Source organism: Podarcis raffonei, chromosome 5 (assembly GCF_027172205.1).
Source record: "Podarcis raffonei isolate rPodRaf1 chromosome 5, rPodRaf1.pri, whole genome shotgun sequence".
In the NCBI taxonomy this organism is placed as follows: Eukaryota; Metazoa; Chordata; class Lepidosauria; order Squamata; family Lacertidae; genus Podarcis; species Podarcis raffonei.
In genome coordinates, this window is record NC_070606.1 from 78,058,989 (window position 1) to 78,084,440 (window position 25,452).

Genomic DNA, 25,452 nt, shown 5'->3' on the forward strand with positions numbered 1-25,452 from the left:
GAAGACGCTCGAACTCAGGACGAGAGGGAGAAATGTGCTAAGAGGAAGGCACACCCGGAAACCTATGTTCCCACTGTGGAAGGATGTGTGGATCCAGAATTGTCCTCCACAGTCACTCACACACTCAGTGTTAAAACCGTGTTTATGGAAGACAATCTTACTTGGCTACGAGGGATCGCTGAAGAAGGTATGAAGGATGCGCGAATGCTTTTCCAGACAGCCCATGGACATTATTTTTGCAAAATATTTATTTAAAAAACTAGAGTAAATATGGCAACAACAGGAAACTTAGATAGCAAAGAACATAAACAAGACGAATCGGCACATCGCTTTTCCTTGTGTTATTTGAAAATAGCTTTTACAATGTTAATGTCAAGTACGCCAAACATCCTGGGTATATTTATAGGTGGGACCTATTTTTAAAACTGCTCAAAACACATCTTGTTTTTTGCCACCATGTTAAGTTAGCGGCTTCCACAAAATGTTGAGCCTCTTCAGCTCTTGCTGAACTGGATGAAGAGGGTCAAACATTTTGCAGGTGTATGGAAACTCTTTCTTTTTTCCTTTTTGGAGGGTGGAGGGAACAAACTCTGTTGGGAAGAAAAAGGACAATACAGCAACAGCAAGACCAACCAGATGACAGTGGTACCGCCTGTTAAGTGTGTGAAACTGCTGTGTGCAAAAGAACATGCCTGAGACATGTTGTGTACCACCAAGGCTTCAGCAACTTCCTGCATCGCTAAAAAGTGATACTACCGTACTCCAATTTCTCTCTCTTTTGTTCTTTTAGAAGGCCAATCACTGAGATCATCAAGAGAAGCAGATTTGTGCGGCTACACACACAAATGCAGCAGAACAAGCTAGTAACATTTCAGGTTGCAGGTGATAAACCGCGTTTCTAAAAGGTCCCACACTCAGATGTTAAAAAGTCCTGGCAAATGAGAACACTACTATAACAGGGAGATGCTGTGCTAGAACAGGAAGGTATAAGGGTTCTTGTTTTTAAGTGCCCTTCTTGCCGTCTGAAGGAGCACAATGCACTCAAACACCTAAGGAGCCCACCTCCCACATTCTGCATGTGCAAACTGCCTCTTTAAGTCCATTCCGCTGCTTCTCTTCCGATTCCATTATGTTTAAAAAAGGTTTTGCTTGTCAAGAAAAGGGATTTGCCTTCACCTTTTAAAACCTTAAATAATGCTGTTTCTTTAATAAACAAATCTCCTCCCTTCCTTTCAGATTAACAGGATAAAATCATCTTAACTGCCCTGTTAACTATGCTTTAAAAACTCTGCGGTACAGACAGGTGGCGGCGGCAGTGAAGGAGAGAATGAGGGTAGAAAACGGCCGGTTAAGAAAGAACCCTAAAGTCCCCTTCGGGCATCCCCCGCTCACACGATTAACAATTACACAGGTCCCACATCATCGGGGAGCCTGCGCATGTGGAGTTGCCTCCCTGGCATGAACATGTGGATGGTGGTGCCGCGATGACCAGGGTACGTGTGTGTCAGGGGGCTGGGGCCCTGTTCTCCCCTCATGCGATTGTTAATAGGGTGTGAGGGAACACCTGAAGAGGGCTACAGTGGAACACCATAAAAATAAAAATAAAAACAGTCAGTGAAACGAAAGACAACAACATGGTCTCAATAATTACATAGAAATATCATGGACAACACGTAGAAATAGTCACATTGATCCCGAGGTTCCCATTGTCTGCAAAAAGGTGTGCTATGGCAGTGTCGAAAACAAGGCAGTCGCAGTTCATAATGGCCGCCGCCACCCCGTCGTGGATGGAGCGCGGGGTCGCCTCCCAAGTCAGCCTCCGCCGGTTGCCGTTCAGTTCGAGTCTGTACGCAAAGTTCTCTGCCTGTTTGCGGGTGCCGATGAGCAGGACGATGGCGAAGAACTGCTGGTGGCCCTCGTACTTCTCCTGCTTCTCCAGAACCAGCATGAAGTGGTGGCCAAAGCAGGACTGCATCATCACCCAGTCCACAGCCCCCGGCAAGTTAATGTCTGTGGCGAGGAAGACGATGTCCTCCCCTTGTAGGGTGGTGATGCTCTTGTGGGCGTGCATGAGGTGCGACATGACGGCTTCCAGCGAGCCCTGCCACTTGCACGAGGCGCCGGGGCATGGGCAGGAGTAAGGACGGTATTCGCAAATGTCTTCATGCTCCGGTTTTTCTGTATGGTGGAGTGTCAGGGAGCAGCCTGTCGTGGCGTACTGGAAGGAGACAAAAAATAAAATCAAGGGTGGGAAGCACGGCTATAAAGCAGAATCGGCGGCTTGCTGCTTGATTTTGGTTTTCAGGGATGAAATCGAATGGACTGAAATACCCTGAAACTAGAGCATGCCTTATAATGCACAAACCAAACATTTACGTTTTTTGAATGTAATAGCTGGTCTAAACCATGGCTACCCTCCACCAAATGCCAAGATTACAGGGAACCAGACAGAGGGTCTTCTCGGTAGTGGCGCCTGCCCTGTGGAACGCCCTCCCTTCAGATGTGAAGGAAATAAGCAGCTATCTTATCTTTAAAAGACATCTGAAGGCAGCCTTGTTTAGGGAAGTTTTTAATATTTAATGCTGTATTGATTTTAACACTCAATTGGGAGCCGCCCAGAGTGGCTGGGGAAACTCAGCGAGATGGGCGGGGTATAAATTATTATTATTATTATTATTATTATTATTATTATTATTATTTCTGGATGCCATGTTGAAGACTTGTAACAAAGGTGAGGCTGTGAATTATTATTTCAACCGCATTGCTTTCTTCTGACCTTTTGAGTTTCCCCACCACCTGCCCTCTGATCCTTTTTCACTGGATGTGCTAGAGGTTCGACTTGTGGCCTTCTGTCTCCAATGTATGCGCTTTGAAACCAATCTGTGGCATGCGACAGAGAAAGGGAACGCCACACAAGGTTTGCTGGTTTGGGGGGGCATGAGCCTCGTGCCATGAATGACTTTAGGATTTTAATTCATGAGCGGAGACCGCTTGCTAACGAAGGTTGCAATATCGGTGGGTGTTACAACCGTTTTTAATTCAAAGTAAGTGGCAGTTTAAAGACTCCATTTGTTTTTATGGCAAACGTTTAACAGAGCAACAGACTCGACCGATTTCTCAGGCGAAAGCAACTGGCAAAAATTTAGCTCCTCCGGTGACTCCCGTCGCAGCCATCAACCTCACACAAGCACCGCAGAGCGCAATTAATTTTTAACAACTACTCTGAAATGTTTCACAAGGTCCAGCGCACAGCACCCAATAGTCAACTTTTCAAAAATAAAAACCACATTTGGCCTAAATTCAGATTTTAAAGCCTCACTTGCTGAATGGCATAATACATAAATCACCCTCGGATATAGATATATTAAGGAAAGGTCAGTGATGGTGTCTGTTACTGAACTTGCTGGTCTGAGAGTTGTCAGGTGACCCCCATTCCCCTCGCAGAGCTATAATGCCCAGAGTGGTTTAACCATCAATCTCTCTTCCCATAAAACTCTGGGAATTGTAGCTCTGCGAGGGGATTAGAGGCATCCTAACAACTCTCCACATCCTTAACAAACTACAGTTCCCAGGATTGGCCACCAACCCGCTTCCAGGCCCAATTTATGACAACAACAACAATTTATTTGTACCCCGCTCATCTGGCTGGGATTCCCCAGCCACTCTGGGCGGCTTCCAACAAAGATTAAAAATGCATTAAAATGTCACACATTAAAAATTTCCCTAAACAGAGCTGCCTTCAGATGTCTTCTAAATGTCAGGTTTATCTCTTTGACATCTGATGGGAGTGCGTTCCACAGGGCAGGCGCCACTACCGAGAAGGCCCTCTGCCTGGTTCCCTGTAGCTTTGCTTCTCGCAGTAAGGGAATCGCCAGAAGGCGCTCGGCGCTGGACCTCAGTGTCCAGGCTGAACGATGGGGGTGGAGACACTCCTTCAGGTATACTGGACCGAGGCCGTTTAGGGCTTTAAAGGTCAACACCAACACTTTGATGCCCATGCTAGCATTTAAAAACCTAAACAACTTAGGCCCCAAATATGTGGAAGGTTGCATCCTGCCCTGCAGATCATCCTGAGTGTTGAGATCAGCAGAGGGTGGCCCTCTGGGTAGTTCCACCTTCCTCAGAAGTTCAGTGCGTTGGGGATGGCCCAGAAGAGGGCATTCTTTGTGGTAGCCCCCAAATTCCCTCTCCTCAGATGTATGCCTGGCTTTTGGTAAGCGCTGAAGATGCACTTCTATACGCTGGTCTCTGACAGTTGAGATGTGTGTTTTCAGGGCCCAGCCTATTCTTGTGACTAATCTGTGTTAACTGTATTTAATTCTGAATTTGAAGGAAGTCAGTTTTCTTACCTAGGCATCCACCTTCAATATGGGGATAATAATGCTGACCTATCCTGCAGGGTTGCTGTAAAGATGACTCTGTGTGTGTTTGTATGCAGTGGTTTGAGCACCTGAGATAAACTCAGTATTGTTGTTGTTGTCATTCATATACCATGTTTTATTATGTCCAGTTCTTTCTAACCTAGTAGTTCTCATTCCATCTCACATTCAGATGCACCATAATTGCACCCCAGCATTTCCCACTGAGCTTTGTCAGCTAAACAGCATTAGAAACTGTGCCATATATGAAAATCACATTAGCTTTGCTGATGCTGCTAAGGATAATATTACAAAGCTCAACACTAACCTATGTTAACAAAAAGGTGAGAGGCATTATTACTATTATTAATTTGCTTCTTGACAATTTCCTGAGATGTCCACGCCTGCGTGTACAACATGCTACATCTCAGTTTGGAACAAACTCCATGGCAAAGCACAGAAAGGACCGGCCAGTAGGTGAAAACATGCCACTCAGCTCTTGTGTAGTGTTTGCTCGCTGCACAGAAAATCCCCCAAACCCAACAGCTTCAAAGGCACGCACAGACCCATAAGAAGTTGTGGCAAGCTTGTTAATGTATAAAAATATTACACAAGGTAAAAGGTAAAGGGACCCCTGACCATTAGATCCAGTCATGGCTGACTCTGGGGTTGTGGCGCTCATCTCGCTTTATTGGCCAAGGGAGCCGGCATACAGCTTCCGGGTCATGTGGCCAGCATGACTAAGCCGCTTCTGGTGAATCAGAGCAGCGCACAGAAACGCCGTTTACCTTCCCTCCAGAGTGGTACCTATTTATCTACTTGCACTTTGACGTGCTTTCGAACTGCTAGGTTGGCAGGAGCAGGGACCGAACAACAGGAGCTCACCCCATCGCAGGGATTCGAACCGCCGACCTTCTGATCGGCAAGTCCTAGGCTCTGTGGTTTAACCCACAGCGCCAGCCGCGTCCCATTACACAAGGTACAAAAGGTTAAAAGCACGGCAGAAGAAGACTTGTGTGAACCATGAGACTTGGGGAATTCTTTCGGGGGAACTCCTATGGGGCCAAATTATCATTGCCAAGACAGACAACTTTTCAAGTTTCTAGACCTCGTGGTTGCAATGGAAAAAATTATTTAGCATTTAGATGACAGATGAGAAACAGGCTTTCCCACCTCCAGACGCTTTCAACCCATTCTCTCTCTCACCCAGCTCTTTTATAGATTTCCCCTCCGCCCTCGTTTCATTATTTCTAAATGGTAAAGTGACAGGGGAAAATCCAAACGATGCAAATTAAGTGTTTTAAGAATATCCACTTGTGAATAATGTGTTGTGGGCATAACGTTTCAATTTCCGTGGAATACAATTCTTTTGGCCCAAGACACACACACAGCCTAGATTACAAATCTTATCCTACCCCATTTATCAACAGTTTTAAGAGATTCTTTTACAGCCTGGTCACTGAGCTTTGGAAGCACAAACTGTAAAGTCCCCCTGCAGAGAGAAGGAGGCACATGCTGTAGAGAACCTGGCGGGTATCACATACGATATATGTGCAAAAATGAAAGCACAGCAAACTGCAGCAGCCTGCCTGGCCCGCCAGATGGTATCACAGACAGGAACCTTCTGTATTGCAGCAATGTGCTATTGCTAATAATACACAACTGAAACGACCTGCTTTGATGTCACACCCTTTATCAATTCATTATTGCAGTGGGTAATTGTGGCAGTGATTGTGACGTGACTCATCTGCATAGAAGGCTTGATCTAGATAAAGATGTCTAGACAGCTCAGCCCAGGAGAAAAGACCTTTTAGGTTAGAGACCAAACAAACCAAGGAGCCCATTAAGAGTTTGTGGGCTGTGGTTTTCTTGGGAGACACTGGTGTCGGGGTGATGAGAGAAGAGAATCACAGCATCTCCATATAACTTGGGGGGGGAGGAGGACGGGAGCAATACGAAGCAGAAATGAACAGGTCCGTGTGCTTGGGACATGGACAAGAGTTGCCTCTGAGGGCACATTTACATTTCTGGGGGCGGGGAAAATTTCTGCACATTCTTGCATCTGCCACAGCCAGACAGCAAAGCAAGCAGCATTTGAAATGGTGCCAAGCCTCTTACACAGAGGTGGGAATCACTCGAGCAGCAGAAACCGTGAATCCAGCACATTAGTTCTATGGTACCCAGGGACATGTTCATTCTTGCCCCATTTATGCCTGGCTGCCTCTAAAATATGCATAACAGCCAAAGTTTTATTGTGGAAGTCTCTCATTTCTTTTGGGTACGTCCACAACACATCTCTAAAAAGCTGTGCAGTTGAAACTTTACTTTGAGCTACCTTATAACATAACATAAAGGGATGCGGGTGGCGCTGTGGGTTAAACCACAGAGCCTAGGACTTGCTGATCAGAAGGTCGCCGGTTCGAATGACCGCGACGGCTTGAGCTCGCGTCGCTCAGTCCCTGCTCCTGCCAACCTAGCAGTTCGAAAACACGTCAAAGTGCAAGTAGATAAATAGGTACTGCTCCGGTGGGAAGGTAAACGGCGTTTCTGTGCGCTGTTCTGGTTCGCCAGAAGCGGCTTAGTCATGCTGGCCACATGACCCGGAAGCTGTCCGCCAGCTCCCTCGGCCAATAAAACGAGATGAGCGCCGCAACCCCAGAGTCGGTCACGACTGGGCCTAATGGTCAGGGGTCCATTTACCTTTACTATAACATAACATGTAAACATTACCAGTGTTTTTTTTCTGGGCAGAGAAGAGAAAAGAGTGGGAAGATTGTGATTATATCACCCACAACTGGCCTATTTGCACAAGCAACGCAGGAGTCCACATTTAGAGATACCGTGTTTTAGGGGCATAAGTGAGGACCCTTAATCACCGTCAGTGTCACTGAGGACACTGGGGCATAAACACCCCCCACCCCCAGATACTGCTAACTATTCTGGGGTGCAGCTCTCGGATTGCAAGGCAAAATTGTTTGGAGGTGGGCAAATGGCTTGACCTAGCCCAGATCTCACTGGAAAATGCCAAGGGGGGGTAATAAGTACAAGACAGGACCTTGCATTTCACATGAATCCCTGGCCTGCTGGCAGCTAGATACAAAAACCTTGTTACCGAAACTAGCTCCGAAGCCCCCCAAAGCTGAAGGTAGAAAGTTTTAGATCCTGTTAACATCTATGATCTATTTCACCAACTTGGCTCTTTTCAATTATTCCAAGTTTCCCTCCAAGATGCATTGTAAGGCGTGCCGCGCCACCCCCGGCAATCACCGTTAACTGCAGTCTCAGCAGCTGTATAGGTCAGCAGATGCTGAGCTGGGCACATAGCTAATTGCTTGCTTATATTATTAGTTTTGCATTTGTGAAATACTGTTCCCTTACACTACGGTTTTGCTATCGGTTCTAAAATGCAGAAGTTGTCTTCGGCAGTTAACTCACTTAGGTCTGAGCACACAGCAGGACTGCACCCTGCAAGCAAAGATTTTCCATTTGCAGAATCCAGTTACCGTGAGCATTTCAACCAAAGAGAATTTCCAGGTTCCCATCACAGCTACAAAGGGCCAGACGCTTACTAAGTGTCAGCAAAAATGGCTGGTGAAATATCGGAAACCAGAGGAAAACTGAACTGCTGGAAGCAGAACCGTGCAAAGTGAGCACATGTATATACGCTTTTTGAGCAAGTCTATTAAGGTTAAGGGATGCGGGTGGCGCTGTGGTCTAAACCACTGAGCCTAGGGCTTGCTGATCGGAAGGTCGGCGGTTTGAATCCCTACAACAGGGTGAGCTCCCGTTGCTCGGTCCCAGCTCCTGCCAACGGTGTTTCTGTGCGCCGCTCTGGTTTCGCCAGAAGCGGCTTAGTCATATTGGCCACATGACCCGGAAAAACTGTCTGTGGACAAACGTCGGCTCCCTCAGGCAGTAAAGCGAGATGAGCGCTGCAACCCCAGAGTCGTTCGCGACTGGACTTAACTGTCAGGGGTCCTTTACCTTTACCTAGTAAGGTTAAGAGGGAGCTGCTTTGAAGACGGACTGCAAACTATAGTTTGTAGTTAACTCCTGGTCAGCACTAACCAAAGTTTGCATGAATTTGGAACTGAAGGCAAAGTATGTTTAGAACAGTCTTCCCCAACCTGCTGCCCTTCACAGGGCTGAAAGGAGCTGCAGTCCAGAACATCTGGAAGGAACCAGGTTCAGGAAAGCTGATCGAGAACACGTCCGGAAATGGATGAGTGAATCTGCATTTGTGAGAAATAATGGGGAAGTGTGTAAGCCTGATCGTCCAAATTGTGTTTGGAGGACTGGAATTTGCAATCAAGCAAAGGCACCATTTCCTTAAAAAGAAAAAAGAAACACTATTTTCGGAGCAGATACATCACATAACATCACATAAATGTTTAGATTGAAATTATTAAAAGGGTTTCTCTGAGCAATGCAATCTGATTTTAATTTTTAAGATGCTTCATTTTGGTTGGTGGGAAATTAAGCACGATCGCTGCTAGGCTTTTCTAAGTTTCTGCTTTTGCCGCCTTACACCGTGTTACAATACTGTGGTTTTGTATTTTGCATTGCAGTTTAAAAGTAAGTTATTTAAAAAAAAGGAAAGGAGGAAAAAACACACACCAAAGAAACAAGTCCCAGCCATTCATAATCTTCTAGGTAGTTCCCCCTCTCACTGAAGAGAATTTTCAGTTAAAGCTAACAATAGATTGGAACAATCTGCACCTGGCGAACAATAGCAATAACCAGCAGATCTGGGCATGCCCAAGCCGCTACGAGACCGAGTGGATGAAGAACAGAAAAGATCGAAGAGGAGGGGGAAGAGTATCAGGACTCAAGAGTCAGTGGCAAGTTCAGAATCAGAACTAAGGAGAAGGTCCTGCACAGCCATCAAAATTCTAAGCAAAGATCCAATGGAGGAGTCATAGACTGGGGCCGCAAGTGCAATGGGTACCCTCCATATATTCTTGGACTCCTAACTCCCATCAGCCTTACCCAGCTTGGCCAATGGCCAGGAATTATGGGAGAGCACTAAACTGGCTAACCTAAGATACAGTATTCAAGCCACATGGTAAACTCCAGCCGCAGAGGAAGTGATAAGAAGTAGATGGGCAAATGTCAGATCAAAGGCAGCATCAGGAAGAAGCAGTGGCCAACAATAAAAAGGAAGACCAAAATCAATTGCAGCCAATGCTGAAATGGAATAGCATAGGCACAGGAAGGCTGTGACCACTGTATCTTTTTCAAGCAGTTAAAAAGCCTGGTGGCGGCTGCAGTGGGTGCTATGCGCATTCAAAACAGGGCCAGAAATGCGCCATGAAGACTATACAGAAAAAGGTGGTTGCAACACATCCTTCACAATATCTCTGTGAAGATGCTATTGGGGGGGGGGTCAGCAATCTTGTTTTCCTATATACAATATTCCTAGGAGGAATGTTGTTTCATCCCATCCCAACACTCTCAGGCTTATCCAGCCACATTTTGAATGCCAGCAGCAAAGTTTCCAGCTGTTCGGAGTAGTTATTACCTGTAAAACAATATAAAAATACCGTATTTTACCATCTATAAGACGCCCCCCCCAATGTATAAGACGCCCCCTATTTTGGGAGACTCCAAATTAAGAAAACATCCCTCAGCACTAACTGTGTATAAGATGAGCCCCAATTGTAAACCTATTTTTTTTGGTTAAAAACCCCCTAGTCTTATACACAAAAAATTTCAGTATATATTAATAGGCAGCCCCCAAACCACCTCCTAAGTACTTTTTCCCAAATTTTTTTAAAATAAATATGCCCATTAATATGGAAACGAAACGAACACGTAAAGATGACATGAGCTGATGCCTCCATACCTAACTGCAGCTTCCATATGTATAAGGGGAGTAAGTATTCAGGTTACACCTGGACAATGGGAATGTCTGTAGTCCAATCTGAACACTCATTTACCATCAACAAGAGTCTTGGGTTTTGCAGAGCACTCTCTGCTCCTCCCTCCACCTTGCTGATAACGTCATCTATGACACGGGTGCTCCATGCAATTCTCTCGCATGAAGGCCAGGTGTAGATAGATGACAGCTGCGTTTGCTTGAACAGTGGAAATTCAGGTATTTCCACTATGATCTGCTACACTATATTCCAGTCTTGTTCCTAAGAGGCACCCACATTGTGTGGCAGATTAGGATAAAAGAGCCAGTGCGCTTCAGAGTTGTGCAGGGACACAACTGTAAATACTAATAAACAATATTTATTAGTGTAGAACTGTAAATAATAAATATCTCTTTGGCTGATTGACATCAATGCCCTTTAAAAATGTGTTCTGAAAGGGAATTATTGGGTTGTTTTTATTATGTATTTTCCGTTTTTTATACTGTGATTTTATGTAGTGAACCACTCTGAGATCTATGGGTATAGGATGGTATGCAAATTTTAACAACAACAACAACTGTAGCTTTATAAAGACTCTGCCCACTGAACTATGAAGATCATCACCCAAAATCAGGTGAGCAAATCTGAACTAAAGCAGAAGTCTAGATATATAGGCAAATATAATTTATATGGATTGTGGGGGGAAAGAAAAAAGTTGGTTTGATTGCAATCCCATTTTTCCTCTGAGGTGTTTTTTGCTAGCGTAAATTCTCCCACATTTTGTCGTCACAACAACCCTCCCTGTAAGGTAGGTTAGGGAGAGAAATGGTGACTGGCTCAAGGTCGCGCAGTGGGCTTCGTGGGACCTGAACCCGGGTCTCCTCAGTCCTAGCCTGACACCAGACACTGCAAGGTGGCGGCATCCGCCCTCCAAGCCAAGTACACAAAAGGAGTAACAACAAACCCCCCCAACCCCAAATGAAGACGAAGAATGAGTCACTTTGGTTTTCCAGGAGCCATTGCAGTCAGCACATGCTGGGACTAGGCCTGGGCGATATATGTATGAGGAGCAGACCACAGTGTCAGCTTCACTCAGCGGTATATCACTGGTGAACCTGTCACGGCTCCCGGGCCCCTCTGCTAGCAGCATCCGCTAGAGTGCCTTCCTCCACCGGCACTGTTAGCAGAGGGACTCGGGAGCGGTGGCAGTCTCACCAGCGACATATCCCTGAGTGAACCACCATCGCACTCTGCCCTCATACGATGCAGAGGGAGAACAACTTGGGCGCCAATACAGTGGTAGGTGGTACTTCGGGTTAAGAACTTAATTCGTTCTGAAGGTCCGTTCTTAACCTGAAACTGTTCTTAACCTGAAGCACCACTTTAGCTAATGGGGCCTCCTGTTGCTGCCGTGCCGCCGGAGCACGATTTCTGTTCTCATCCTGCAGCAAAGTTCTTAACCTGAAGCACTGTTTCTGGGTTAGCGGAGTCTGTAACCTGAAGCACCTGTAACCTGAAGCGTATGTAACCCGAGGTACCACTGTGCAGCTTGTTCCTCCTTCTGCATCTTTACACTGCTCGACTGAGTACAGTGGTACCTCTGGTTATGTACTTAATTCGTTCTGGAGGTCCGTTCTTAACCTGAAACTGTTCTTAACCTGAGGTACCACTTTAGCTTATGGGGCCTCCCACTGCTGCTGCCGTGCGATTTCTGTTCTCATTCTGAAGCAAAGTTCTTAACCCGGGGAACTATTTCTGGGTTAGCGGAGTCGGTAACCTAAAGCGTATGTAACCTGAAGCATATGTAACCCGGGGTACCACTGTACGCAGCTGCCCTTACCTCAGTTGAGCAGTTAAAGGAGCCCCCAGCCCGGTACTGGCCCCTGCAAGCCGGCAGTGGGCTCCGTGAAACTGCTCAGCTGAGGGGAGCGTGGTTGGCGCTCCCACAGCCAGCAGCGATGTTCTGCCTGCTTGAATGTGAGCAGGGGAAGTGCTGGGGCTGTCTCAGCTGGGGAGGGGGAGCCAAACAAGCTGCGTTGTCCTAGCCCAGCGAGTGCCTGGGTGCAACGGCCTCAGTTCCTGAGGTGAGAGCTGGGGAAGTTTCACCAGGTGCCTTGCGGGCAGAGGCCAATGCAGCTTGCTTTTTCAACGTCATGGTACATCACCAAACTGTGATGTTTGGCTGGCAACACACCGCAATGTTGAAAAGCTGATATCGCCCAGCTCTAGCTGGGACAATCAGTGCCGACTACTGGCACTGTGGGTTAAACCACAGAGCCTAGGACTTGCCGATCAGAAGGTCGGCGGTTCAAATCCCCGTGATGGTGTGAGCTCCCATTGCTCAGTCCCTGCTCCTGCCAACCTAGCACTTTGAAAGCACGTCAAAGTGCAAGTAGATAAATAGGTACCGCTCTGGCGGGAAGGTAAATGGCGTTTCCATGCACTGCCCTGGTTCGCCAGAAGCGGCTTAGTCATGCTGGCCACATGACCCAGAAGCTGTACGCCGGCTCCCTCAGCCAATAAAGCGAGATGAGCGCCGCAACCCCAGAGTCGGCCATGACTGGACCTAATGGTCAGGGGTACCTTTACCTTACTATTTCATTTGTATTCTCTGCTGCTCTTAAGCAACACCACCTGATTCATGCAAAAGCAGTGCAATTCCTTACCAACATGGTCTGCTGCAATCCGGGGTCTCGCTCCAAATCTTACCTAGCAAACTCCATTCTAAAGAACCCAAACCCCAGCCTTGTAATTAACAGCCCCAGGCTTGTTCCCAACTCATTCATTAAAATCAATCAAAGAACTAAAAATAGAACTGGTTCCCGTCCCTCCCCATCATATTTGTCATCAGCGATTCTAGAAAACAAACCATGATCCTGCCTCTTAACATACCTTTTAAGTCTTATTTGATCATTATAAAACAGGCGCAAACATCTATTAATGCAGTCAGACAATGGCTAGTCAGAGGCAGGGAAGCAGCAAGCTATTGATTCATTTTGATATTATTTTGAGAGGAACAAAAGGTGAACTAGCTTTGCATCACTGAGACCAACAAAGTAAAATAGTATGCTTGGAGAAAGGAAAGGGAAAAAATTAATGAAGCGAGGCTTCTAGTGACTAGGATTAAAAGCACATACAGCATGTGCATTTCTGCTATATAAAGAATTGGCCACCATCAGGTCTCTCATGACCTCAGCTCCTAACAAGACAACAGCCACACGCTAGTAAATGTCTACTTGCCATAAACCATGCAAATGTCTTCTCTAAATATCTAAAGCTGCCTAATACATTGAGTAGTTGTCCCCAGGCCAGTCACCTTTGAACCAGTTCTTAGGAAAAGTTAACATCTTTCCCCTTCCCTTCCTATTCTCCAAAAGCAGAATTTGGAGATTACAGAGAAATGTTAATAACGACCAACTATCAGGAAGCTTAGTATGAGACACTATCACACTCGTGAAGAGCAATAATATACCCATTTTACAGACAATACCACTAAGTATCAGACGTCAGTGTTTTGCCACAATATGAAGGAATTTGGAGAGAGGATAATCAAAGCCTTCTGTTCCATACTCTCTGTCAACATGGAAACTGTCACTCTTGCCCAAGTACAGTCATACCTCTAGTTGCATTAGGTTCATGTTGTGGATTTTCGGGTTGCAAATGTGGCAAACCTGGAAGTGTATATTTCCGGGTTTTGCTGCGTGCACAGAAGCATTCTATGCGCTTTGCGCAGGAGCGCTCTATTGCGTCAGGCACATGTGCAGAAGCGGCACACTACTTACGGACTTTTCGTGGTGCGAACGGCACCCCGGAATAGAACGTGTCCGTAAGTAGAGGTACCACTGTAGCAGGAGCGGAAAAGGTGAGGAGTGGGACAAACTGAAAAGCATGGGAGAGAAAGCAAAGCGGCCAATTCCTCCCCTAACTTAGCCAGAAGTCAAATAACACTGGCTATACCAATTCTGCACATTCCTCTAGGTCAGAGGAACAGGGTGGGTAACAATTCTGGCCAATCCAGTCGCTAACACAGATCTTCGATGAATGAATAATCTAATAACTGCCCTCTTCTCAGCACTGTGCAAGCAACTCTGCAGAAATCTTAGACACTGGGGGGGGGGGGAGAGACATAATCCAGCAAAGGCACTGTTTGTGTGAAAAGAGGATTAGTCAAGCATAGGGGTCAGCAACCTTTTTTAGCCATGGGCCGGTCCACCATCCCTCAGACCATGTGGGGGGCTGGACTATATTTTTTTTGGGGGGGGGGAGAGAACAAATTCCTATGCACCGCGTTTTAAATAAAAGCACACATTCTACTCATGTAAAAACACTAGGCAGGCCCCACAAATAACCCGGAGATGCATTTAAAAGGACACATTCTACTCATGTAAAAACTTGCTGATTAAGAAGGCGATTGGGCTGGATCCGGCCCCCGGGCCTTAGGTTGCCGACCCCTGGTCAAGCAGGTTAGTTTTGCACTTCCACGAAGTTACTTAGGCTGCCACCCTAACCCACTCTACCTGGGAGTAAGCCCCACTGAAGTCACCAGGGCTTACTTCTGAGTAACACTTGAACTGTCATTGGAAAACTTTTCTTTTTCATGCCCTCTATTCCTCCCTCTCACCCTAGCTATCACTCATGCCACCCATTCTTGGAACAAAACCAAGACACTACTGTACAGCCCATTAAAATCAATAGCAGCTTTGCCATCGATTTCAGTGGGAAATGGACTGTGCCCATTTGTTTACATGTTGGAAGGGTGGGGGAAAGAGAAATCCATTAAGCAATTTCCCCTTCCAGCTGCCAAACAAACCTGCGGTTGCTTGTTTTGGATTAGCAAAGCCTCCCCATAATCACAGATGATAATATTCCCCTATCATAGGAGCAATGACAATTAAATTGCAAAGGCAACCCTTACAGTAGAGTTCAAACACAATTAAGGAAGCATCCTGAAAATCAATTGATTGGTATCTTTAATTGTTTTAAAGTTTATTCCCGCAACCTTTGTGGTGGTGTTGATTCTTGGGACGGCACTTCTATAGAGCTGGCCCAGGCAGGAGATGGGGTAAGAGAGGATGCTTATCTTGAAGATGGGTGCCGCCCATAGCATGCTAAATCCTAATTACTATACTAAACAGAGATGGGCCCATACCCTGTCCTTGTGCTCAGGTAGGCTGGAGGCAGACAATACACTCAGACAGCTGAAGGTGGCAACAATGAAGACACCACTACGAATGTTCTTGTTTATTTCCTCCCACTGCCATCTCTGGCCAAACAGGTTTTGCGAAAGATGCAAAAAACCAAAGCATTTGTTTATTATTATTTTTTGCAAACCTTCCAGCAGATGGCAGTGATCTCGGTAAGAGTGTAAAATGCAAGGAAGGAAGCGTCTATCCCATGCCAGCTTTGACTCTCTCAAAAAGCCACTGTCGTGCTGAAAAAGTGGGGAGGAACCACAGCTGAGTGACATTGCACATGCTATACATGATAACTGTCCCAGGTTTGGTACCTATCACTGTCTGTTAAGAAGATCAGGAAGGATCCCCAACTGCTACCTTGGACAGCTACTGCCAGTCACGAGTAGACAATGCCAGCCAGCCCACAAGGACAAACAGCCAGACCTGGTATAAGCAGCTTCCTATGGATCTGAAACTGTATACCTAGATGCTCCATTTCCTAATGTTTCTGGTGCATATGGAGCACAGCTCAGTGAGAGAACGTGTCCTTTCCAGACAGCATCTCTATGTAGCATTGTCTAGGTAAAGGTAAAGGGACCCTTGACCATTAGGTCCAATTGTGATCGACTCTGGGGTTGCGGCACTCATCTCGCTTTATTGGCCAAGGGAGCCGGCATACAGCTTCCGGGTCATGTGGCCAGCATGACTAAGCAGCTTCTGGCGAACCAGAGCAGCGCCCAGAAACGTCGTTTACCTTCCCACCAGAACGGTACCTATTTATCTACTTGCACTTTGACGTGCTTTCGAACTGCAGGAGCTCGAACCGAGCAATGGGAGCTCACCCCGTTGCGGGGATTCGAACCGCCAACATTCCGATTGGCAAGCCCTAGGCTCTGTGGTTTAACCCACAGCGCCACCCGTGCTGTCTATCTGTGTCTAAAGTCCTGCAGTGCAGACCAGTCATGGGCAATCTGGCCCACAGGCCACTGGGTCTTGCAAAGTGCTGTGCCTTTGCCCTCATGGGAATACCTAACATCTCAGTCCTCCATTCAGACAAAAGGCATTCTCAGAGTTCAATGGCACATTCCTGGCAGGCAAAGGAGGATGCAGAGCAGGGCTGGGGCGGCTCGGGGTGTGTGTGTGGCCTGTGAAGGCCCCCAAGGGCCAGACAGAGAACCCATAAAAGCCTGGAGGGCCACATTGGCCTAAAGTCCTGAAACTGCCCATCTCCAGACTAGATGATTAAACACAATTTCGTCATCAGATGACAACCCACATTACAATACTTCCCGGTCACCTATCGTTTCCATGGTAATTCTCCTAGAACAGGAAAAGCCTGCATTAAATCTACTTCTGTTGACCTTTAACAGCAACTGGCTAGAAAGGTCAGGCCACTGACTAGTCATGTGCTAAGATACTCTTTTTCTATTTGAAGGTTGTTGACTTGCTAGACCTGGACGATGTTGACATGACTTTAGTGCCTTGATTTTTATTCTATTTCTTTCTTTCTTATCACTTCCATTTAACCTGCTGTACAGTCTGACAATTTCCACACAGCCCCACATACAGCGCATGACAGCAATCTAGGCAGAAGGTGATGGGGGCATGGACAACTGAGACCAGGCTATCCCAATCTAGGAATGGCCATAGCTAGTGAATTCGCTGAAGTTGGACATAAACACTTCCAGCCACAGAAGCCATTTGAGGCTGGAATCCAGGAGTACACCCAGACTATGAACTTGTTCCTTCAGAGGGAGTGGAACCCCTCCCAAAACAGGTTCTACACATAATTCCCAGACATGGGAACCACCTTCCCCCCACCCACCCACAGTACTTACATCTTATCAGAATTCATCCTGAGTTTATTAGCTCCCACCCAGCCCTTCACTGCCTCTAGACACCGGTCCAACACCTTCAGAGTTTCTCCTGACTCAGATGGCACCATGCTCCGAATCCCAAGATCCCATGAATTTCAGATAGATGGCAAACAGCACAGGGGACAGAACAGACCTTTTCTGGGACCCCCACAGCCACGTTGCTGAGCAACAATCTCCTTGTACTGCTTTCTGGAAGCAACCTTGCCGATAGCAGTGCAACCACTGAAACATAATACCTTCAACTACCACCTCCCTGGGTCACTGCAGAAGAACTTCACGGTCAACGTTCTCAAAAGCCAATGAAAGCATAACCAACAAGGCTGTACTTCTCTCATCTCTTCACGGATAGAGGTCGTCACTCGGGGCAACCAAGGCTGTTCTGGTGCGAAGCGAAGGACAAACCTTTTTTGGCACCTATGAAATACCTTGCCAACCTCACTGTCGCTAAAGGCATCACACAAACACTTCTTCATTAAGTCAGACATTTAAGAACATTTTTACTGTCTTACTCTCTGACTTCAAGCACGCTCTTGTCCGCTGCTTGCTTTGTATGCACGTGCCATTGTTTTACTTATTTAGTGTTTTAAAACCATCCTGAAACCACTGATGGAAAAGCAGAGTGATCCGAAATAAAGGAAGCCGGAATAATGCATGCTGGGGTAAATTATGCTGGTGTAACTTACCCCTGTTCCAATCTTTGATTTTGGGCTCCAAAATTTCAGCAGCACCCTGTGCGATGCTAAAATCTGACACAAACACCCCACCTGCCTCTAGTGCTCGGTTCTGCATAATTATTGTGGTGCTTCCTGCAGTGTGGCACCATCATGCTACCCTAATGCTGCCTCTGCTGCCAGTTGAGCTGGCCAGAGCCTGGCAGAGGGAAAACAAGCCTTTAAAACAGTTTGACTTGCGCCACCCTTTTGGCCAGTGTTAACTTCTGATGGGTTGCTAGGTCATGTTTGGAACAGGAGTAAGTCTCCCCTGCCCCGAAACTACCCCCAAACCTCTAGAATGGCCCCTTTTCAGGACTTAACCCAGCCTCAGCTCAGACGGCTATGACTGAGCCCCAAGATAAGGTAGGATGGAGGACCATAGTGCTTTGATTTTTATTCTATTTCCCCCCCCCCTTTTTTATGGCATATCTTCAGCTGAGCCAGGATGTGAGACTCAGTTCCAACTGAACCCAGGCTCAGCCTGAGACCTGCTATTCCCAACTCTCCTCACCCCTGGTGGACCGTGGGCTTGGATTGCTCCCTTCAACAAAATATAGATAAAACAAAATATGTACTCTAGGATGTCTCACAGTGCTGCATTTGTAGGGTGCGCAAATCAACTACACAATGTATGAAGTGTCCTCAGGTTATGACAATCGACCCTGTATGACACCTAACTTTCAGCGCAGCCCTATGCATTTTGACTCAGAAGTAAGTCCTGTTGTGTCCTATGGGGCTTACTCCTAGGTAAGTGGGCACAGGACTATAGCTCCAGGCTCTAACTCCCAGATGTCCAGGTTCCACTATGTACTGCATACCTTTCTACTGCTACAACGGATCCTCTTCTGGTGACCTTTGGTCTAAGTTTTGGAAATGAAAAAAGAAAAGAAGGATTCATGCACCTGCTGCCCTTACGAGCTGACCCCACTTTTGTGGTCAATCTTTCCGCTTGCCCCTTGAAACAACTGTGACATATGCACTCTCCTACCCAAACTAGGGCAATTCTAGTTTTGAGACAGCATTTATATGTGTGCTTACCAGGCAGTAAACCTTTCTAAACAGAGCAGGTCTCACTTCCATGTAAACACATAGCATTGCTCTGCAAATTTCAAGAACACACAAATTTTACATGCTAACTATATTATGAACTATGCATTTAATGCTGCCAAAGCTGTAAAAGGTTTGGGTTAGAAAAGAAAATAAGTACTGCAAAGGTTTTCATTTCCATTCCCCTACCCGCAAAAAAAGAAGTTTTTCCCTTTCAAACTTTCTGGGAATTTTACATCCTATCTATGTAATATTTGGGAATCATTATGTATATAGCATGGCTTCATTGCAGACACATAGCACATAGGTGGCTTACGATGATGTGGAGATTCTCCATGCAATATGTTGATTCTGAAGAAAGCACATTTCAAACATGCAGGTTTTAGTGACTTCCACAGGGAAGCCAACATGTTTTAATCTAATACTGGTCTTCAACTACAGTTTCGCGATTACCATTTGTTTCTCTGTGTAGAATCTAAATTCAAAACTCTTGTTCTGAGCAACTTGTGATCTGCTAAACCAAACGTAGCCTACAAGACATGAACGGTGGTCCAACAGGAATGCAATAAACGTCCGGATTTTGCCGCTGGCCTGTTACTGCAAAGCAGCAGAGTTGTTGGGACACTTGGCAGGTCACACCAGATGCCCGATGGGATGTTTGGCTTGGTAGGTCACACACTAATGAGGAAGCCCCCAAATTCAGTGGCAGAGGACATGCTTAATGTGGGAAAAATCTGAGGTTCAAGATATCTGCCATTTCTGGATAGGGTGAGTGTAAGTCCCCTGTCGGAAACTGGAATGCCACAGCCACACAGTGCAGACCAGCCTAACTCAATAGGACACAACTTTATATGTACCAACCTCCGCATTGCTTTACCCCAACTCCCATCCTTGTTACACCGAGCTCAACACTGTCACCAGCCTCCCACAAGATGTATCCCCCCACGATGCTTCCGATTACAACTCCCATCAGCCCCAGTCAGGATAACAAACATTCAGGGACGAATGTTTGTAGTACAACACCTGGAGCGCTCCACAATGAGGAAGGCCGATGTGTCAAACTAATGAACCAACGGTCTGACTTGGTATCAAGTTGGCATCCTGCGATGTTCAGGCCACGCTGTCAGCTACTCTGTCAGACCATTTGGCCCCTCTTTGTCCAGGACGGACTTCTCCTGACTGGTGGCAAGTCTCCAGGGTGGGTTTTATCCCAGCCCTGCTGCTACCTGAAATCCCAGGACTGGACCTGGTGCACACTCTATGACGGCGTCCCTCAAATCTAAGAACTAGGTGCTCTTTTGCAGCACCATTCCCTTATTTCTTTCAACTTATCTGTGATCTTTCCATTTAGACTAATTTTATTTATGGAGTTCCTCTGTTACTTTTTCTTAACTGCCAAGCTAGGAATTTCCCTGGCTTGTTTGCATGCTCAAAATATATTTTTTTTTACTCTCTTTATTTTCCAGCTGATTTCCTCATTAACTATCATTGAGTATTGAGTTTGTAAAGTTTTGATTGCCTGTTTCACTGCCTCTTTATTGGCTTTGTTTGACAATTGTTTCTTCTTTTCTGTAATCTCATCTAAAATCTCCCTTTTCTTTTTCTCTTTCAGTTTCCTTTTATATGAGTTTTGTTGTATAAAGACTCCCCTCATTACCGCCTTACTTGCGTCTCAGACCACCTGTAATTTTGTCTGTCCATGACTGTTTATTTCAAAATACAGTGGTACCTCGGGTTACATACGCTTCAGGTTACAGACTCCGCTAACCCAGAAGTAATACCTCAGGTTAAGAACTTTGCTTCAGGATGAGAACAGAAATTGTGCGGCGGCGGCAGGAGGCCCCATTAGCTAAAGTGGTGCTTCAGGTTAAGAACAGTTTCAGGTTAAGAACAAACCTCCGGAACGAATTAAGTACTTAACCCGAGGTACCACTGTAATCAGTCAAAGCCTTTTTTGTTTTTTCCACAATTTTTTGGTCATTTAGTAAATCATCAATTAATCTCCATCTATGCAGCACCATTCCCAAAACAGTGTAAGAAAGGAGTTGTCTTCCCTAAACACCCCCTTCCCCTAAAAAAAACAAACCCCTGGGGCTACCTTTGAAGGTGACCCGGAAACTACAACTAATCCAGAACGCGGCAGCTAGACTGGTGACTGGGAGCGGCCACCGAGACCATATAACACCGGTCTTGAAAGACCTACATTGGCTCCCAGTACATTTCTGAGCACAGCGTACATTTCAGAGACCAGCGTATAGAAGTGCATCTTCAGCGCTTACCAAAAGCCAGGCATACATCTGAGGAGAGGGAATTTGGGGGCTACCACAAAGAATGCCCTCTTCTGGGCCATCCCCAACGCACTGAACTTCTGAGGAAGGTGGAACTACCCAGAGGGCCACCCTCTGCTGATCTCAACACTCAGGATGATCTGCAGGGCAGGATGCAACCTTCCACATATTTGGGGCCTAAGTTGTTTAGGTTTTTAAATGCTAGCATGGGCATCAAAGTGTTGGTGCTGACCTTTAAAGCCCTAAACGGCCTCGGTCCAGTATATCTGAAGGAGCGTCTCCTCCCCCATCGTTCTGCCCGGACACTGAGGTCCAGCTCCGAGGGCCTTCTGGCGGTTCCCTCACTGTGAGAGGCCAAGTTACAGGGAACCAGGCAGAGGGCCTTCTCGGTAGTGGCGCCCGCCCTGTGGAACGCCCTCCCATCAGATGTCAAAGAGATAAACAACTACCTGACATTCAGAAGACATTTGAAGGCAGCCCTGTTCAGGGAAGTTTTTAATATGTGACATTTTAGTGTATTTTTAATCTTTGTTGGAAGCCGCCCAGAGTGGCTAGGGAAACCCAGCCAGATGGGCGGGGTACAAATAATAAATTATTATTATTATTATTATTATTATTATTATTATTATTATTATTATTATGAATTATAGTGGAACCGATTCCCCTCTCCTTCCTTGCAGGCTTTTAAGCAGTGATTGGATGGCCATCTGTCATGGATGCTTTAGTTGAGATTTCTGCATTGCAAGGGGTTGGACTAGATGACCCTTGGGATCCCTTCCAACTCTCTATGACAGTATCAGTGGTTCAATGCAGCAACAATGCCGCAAGTTTAATTTTTGCTTTTGCAACTGGAGCCCTTCCGATTGAGACTGTTAACGCGGGCGACATGGTCGCTTCCAGCCTTGCCTTTCATCAACACGACCTTAAGATCTGTGTCAATGTCATTTTAGAATGGTTTAGAGTGCATATTGATCAGCCTAAACCTGCGCCTTGGGAGTGAAACCGACACCGGTATATCTAGTTTAAGGGAGACAAGGGCCTAAAGATTGGCACTGATAGAAAGCTTGGGTGGAAACAGCTCTTCTCTCGTGCCAGCTGCCACCTTGGTTTTTATCTTAGTTAGCGTGCTTCCAAACAGCCTCTCCCCCCCTAAAAACTCGCACTGATTGAGAAAAAGGGGTGGGAGCATTTAAAAGAAAAAGGTTGTAAATGGTACCACCACCAGAGGTGGGATGTCGATGCTGTTCCTTCTTTGTGCAACCCACGCTCATTTTTCTAAGTCCATATGGACTAGCAATTAGCTAGACTCATTCCAAGCGTGAACTTGGGTGGTCAAGGGCTGACGGTTTAGGAGTGAAACGGGGTTATCGCATACTGAACAGGAACATTCCTCTTGGAGGATAGGGATATGCTGCAACCATTTTTGCTAATAATAAGCACAAAGCACAAGGATCAGCACCGTCCCAGTATAGGTTGCAGGTGCCCTTAAGCTCCAGTCCTGCCCCCTTCCAAAACAGCAAAAGACGTCATCAACAGAACCCCCAGCCTCTGACTGGATGCAGAGGAGCTCTGTGGCTTTGGACATACCAATATGGGAAGTTCCTGAGCTCCCGGCTCAATATTTTAGAGGATGCAAACACGTTTCATCAGCAAAAGTATGTCGGGGGGGGGGGAGGAAATGTCTCTGCAGAGGTAACGTGCGAAGTTGGATTGTAAAGGAGAATCAGGTGTGTACACCTTTCTGCACCCAACCAATTCTCCTTTGCACACACTTCCATTCCCCAGCTGCCTGCAACCTTATCATGCAGGATAAAAAAGGTGGAAAAACTTGTTGATGGGGGGAATCACCCCTCCCCACATCCCCCTGGCCTGCCCCTTCTCCCCTGCACGTATCCCTGCCAACTAACACACCAGAACCCAACTTGTCTCTCGCTCTGTCAAGTTCTGCCTTTAAGGTTGAGTCAGAAGTGTGAAAGGAGGAGGGGGGAAAGGTACCACATTTCATAGGCCTTTGCACACATCTCTGCTGTGTTTAGACCAATGCCCCAATTCCCTTAGCGCACAGCGCAGACTAACAGGGAGTGCATTAGCACCAATGTGTTTCAATTAACCGAGACACTTGGCAAGGCTCCCTACATGGAGTCAAGAATCTATTGACTGACTGAGCTATCCATCTCTAGCCTCCCCTTTAAAAAACACCTCCTGTTTTACTAATCCAGGTACAGTACTGCTAAAGAGTTTCCAAATCATTTCCAAACTTTTATGCTCCCTTAGATCTCCACTCCTCAGTGGCCACTATTTTTGAATTATACATTAACTCTCCAGTGTAACATAGCATACGCTGTCAAGTGTAAGCAGGGATGAGGTATAACTATGACATGAGCCAATAATAATAATAATAATAATAATAATAATAATAATGAGAGATTTTAAACTCTGTGTGTTCTTTCAAGTGCTCCAAGCTCTTCACATACATTTATACCAGGGATCCTTACAACTAAAGTAGGATAATACTCCATATTGCAAGATATTAGGGAGCAAAACTGAGAAAGACTGGCTTGGGTACAGCCCTGGCACAGGTCAGGTGCAAAAGCCAGGAGCTCTCTGGCCCTAGTCTCCTGACAACAATGCACAAGAACAAATAACAACAGAGCAAAGATCTGCATTCTTGAGAGGACCATCGACACTTTTTACTGTTGTGGATGTGTACACTTCTGTAGGTTGAAGAGTAAAGGGGCTGTGTCTAAAGGCTGCTTGGAATAGTGGTTTGGACTTAAAGGTGGGGGAGGCAGAATTACAGACGCAGGTGCATCTTACATTAAAATGAAAACAGTCTCTGAAAATCAGCTCTCCAGAAAAAAAGGGCACTTCGTATTTGTTTCTCATGAGGAGTGAGTTAGTGGGAGGCGGGGTGTTCTCACGGGGTACACCCCAATACTTCCCAGTAGGGTATGGAGAATTTCAGAGAGCTAGCTTTTAAAATAACACCTGGACCACCACAACCTCAAGGGCAGGCGCTGAGCCCCGCTGCTTCCCTCGACCCAGCCCCCTCTCCCCGCCCACCTTTCCGGCGGCTGTGCCGGTTGCTGCCCTTCCTTACCTTGCAAGGGAAGAGGACGGCCGAGGCCACTTTTTCCATGGCCAGGTTCCTGATGCTGGGGGTCAAGGATCCCCGGCACGTGGGGCAGCAGCTCAGCTTCTGCCGGCATTGGTTGCACACCAGGTGCCCGGCCTGGCACTGCAGGATCGGGGGCAGCACATAGTCGAAGCAAACCGGGCACTCGAAAAGCGAGGTCAGCTCGTGGTGCTGAGGCGAGACCGGCCCGCCGCTGCCTTCGCCTCCTCCAGGGCTCGAGATCACAGCGGCCGCGGCGGAGACCGCGGAGGAACCGGCCCCGGCGGCGGAGATGGTGGCGACGGCGGCGTTGGCGGCGGCGGCAGGGGCAGCAGCCGGCGACGGGGTGTGCTGCTGCTTGCCGCAGGGTTTGCTAGCGCTGGGTCCGGCGGAGGACGGGCGGCTCATCTCGGTCGGGACAAACCATCGAACGGCGGGCACCGAGCTGATTCGCTCACCGAAACCCCGCAGGCCCCCGCCAGCGAGACTCAAAACAACAGCGCCCGTTTCCCTGGAGCTGCTGCTGCTACTCCTCGGAGAGCCCGGCCGGGCCTCGCCTCCGCGCCGCGGGAGAGCGCGAGCGTTCCAAAGTGTGTGCGAGCGTTCCAAAAGAGAAGCCCCGACGTTCCACCGGGCCAGCTCAGCGTTCTAAGCCGCTCCTCCGCCCCCGGCGGCCCTTCCGCTCCTCCCCCGGGCAAAGCGCGCGTGGTTCCTTCTCAAACCGCCCCCCCCACGCACGCCGTCCCTCCCCGGAACATTAATCTGACGCAAGAAAGAGAGGCAGGGGGTGGTGTAGAGTCGCAGCCTGCTCCCGAAGCCGATGCTGGCTCCTACTGAGCATGCCCTTGGTCTTTGCTGATGGCAAGGCGGAGACTTCGGAGGTGAGGGGGGGGGAGAGATAGATAGATAGAAAGAGAGAGAGAGAGAATGGGCGGGAGCGAAGAAAGAAGGAGGAAATCGGTGCCCTCTCTCTCCTTTTCCCCGCCACAATCTGCTCCTGGAGATTCTCGCGGAGGCACCCC

The 25,452-nt window shown here is 47.1% G+C and overlaps 1 protein-coding gene across 1 annotated transcript; it reads right to left on the reverse strand.

Moving 5' to 3' along the window:
- Positions 1-1,634: 1,634 nt before the first annotated feature.
- SIAH2 (siah E3 ubiquitin protein ligase 2) lies at positions 1,635-25,452 on the reverse strand. Its single transcript, XM_053390278.1, has 2 exons — positions 24,416-25,452; positions 1,635-2,218 (listed from the first exon to the last, which is right to left on the reverse strand). The coding sequence occupies exons 1-2, from the start codon at positions 24,836-24,838 to the stop codon at positions 1,661-1,663; spliced, it is 981 nt and encodes a 326-aa protein (XP_053246253.1). The 5' UTR covers positions 24,839-25,452; the 3' UTR covers positions 1,635-1,660.

Bases quoted from the DNA above. Each gene is read 5' to 3' on its own strand.
- SIAH2 (XM_053390278.1), bottom strand. From the start codon at position 24,838: ATGAGCCGCCCGTCCTCCGCCGGACCCAGCGCTAGCAAACCCTGCGGC. The intron at 2,219-24,415 runs GTAAGGAAGGGC...GTCTCCTTCCAG, and splicing joins CCGTCCTCTTCCCTTGCAAG to TACGCCACGACAGGCTGCTC.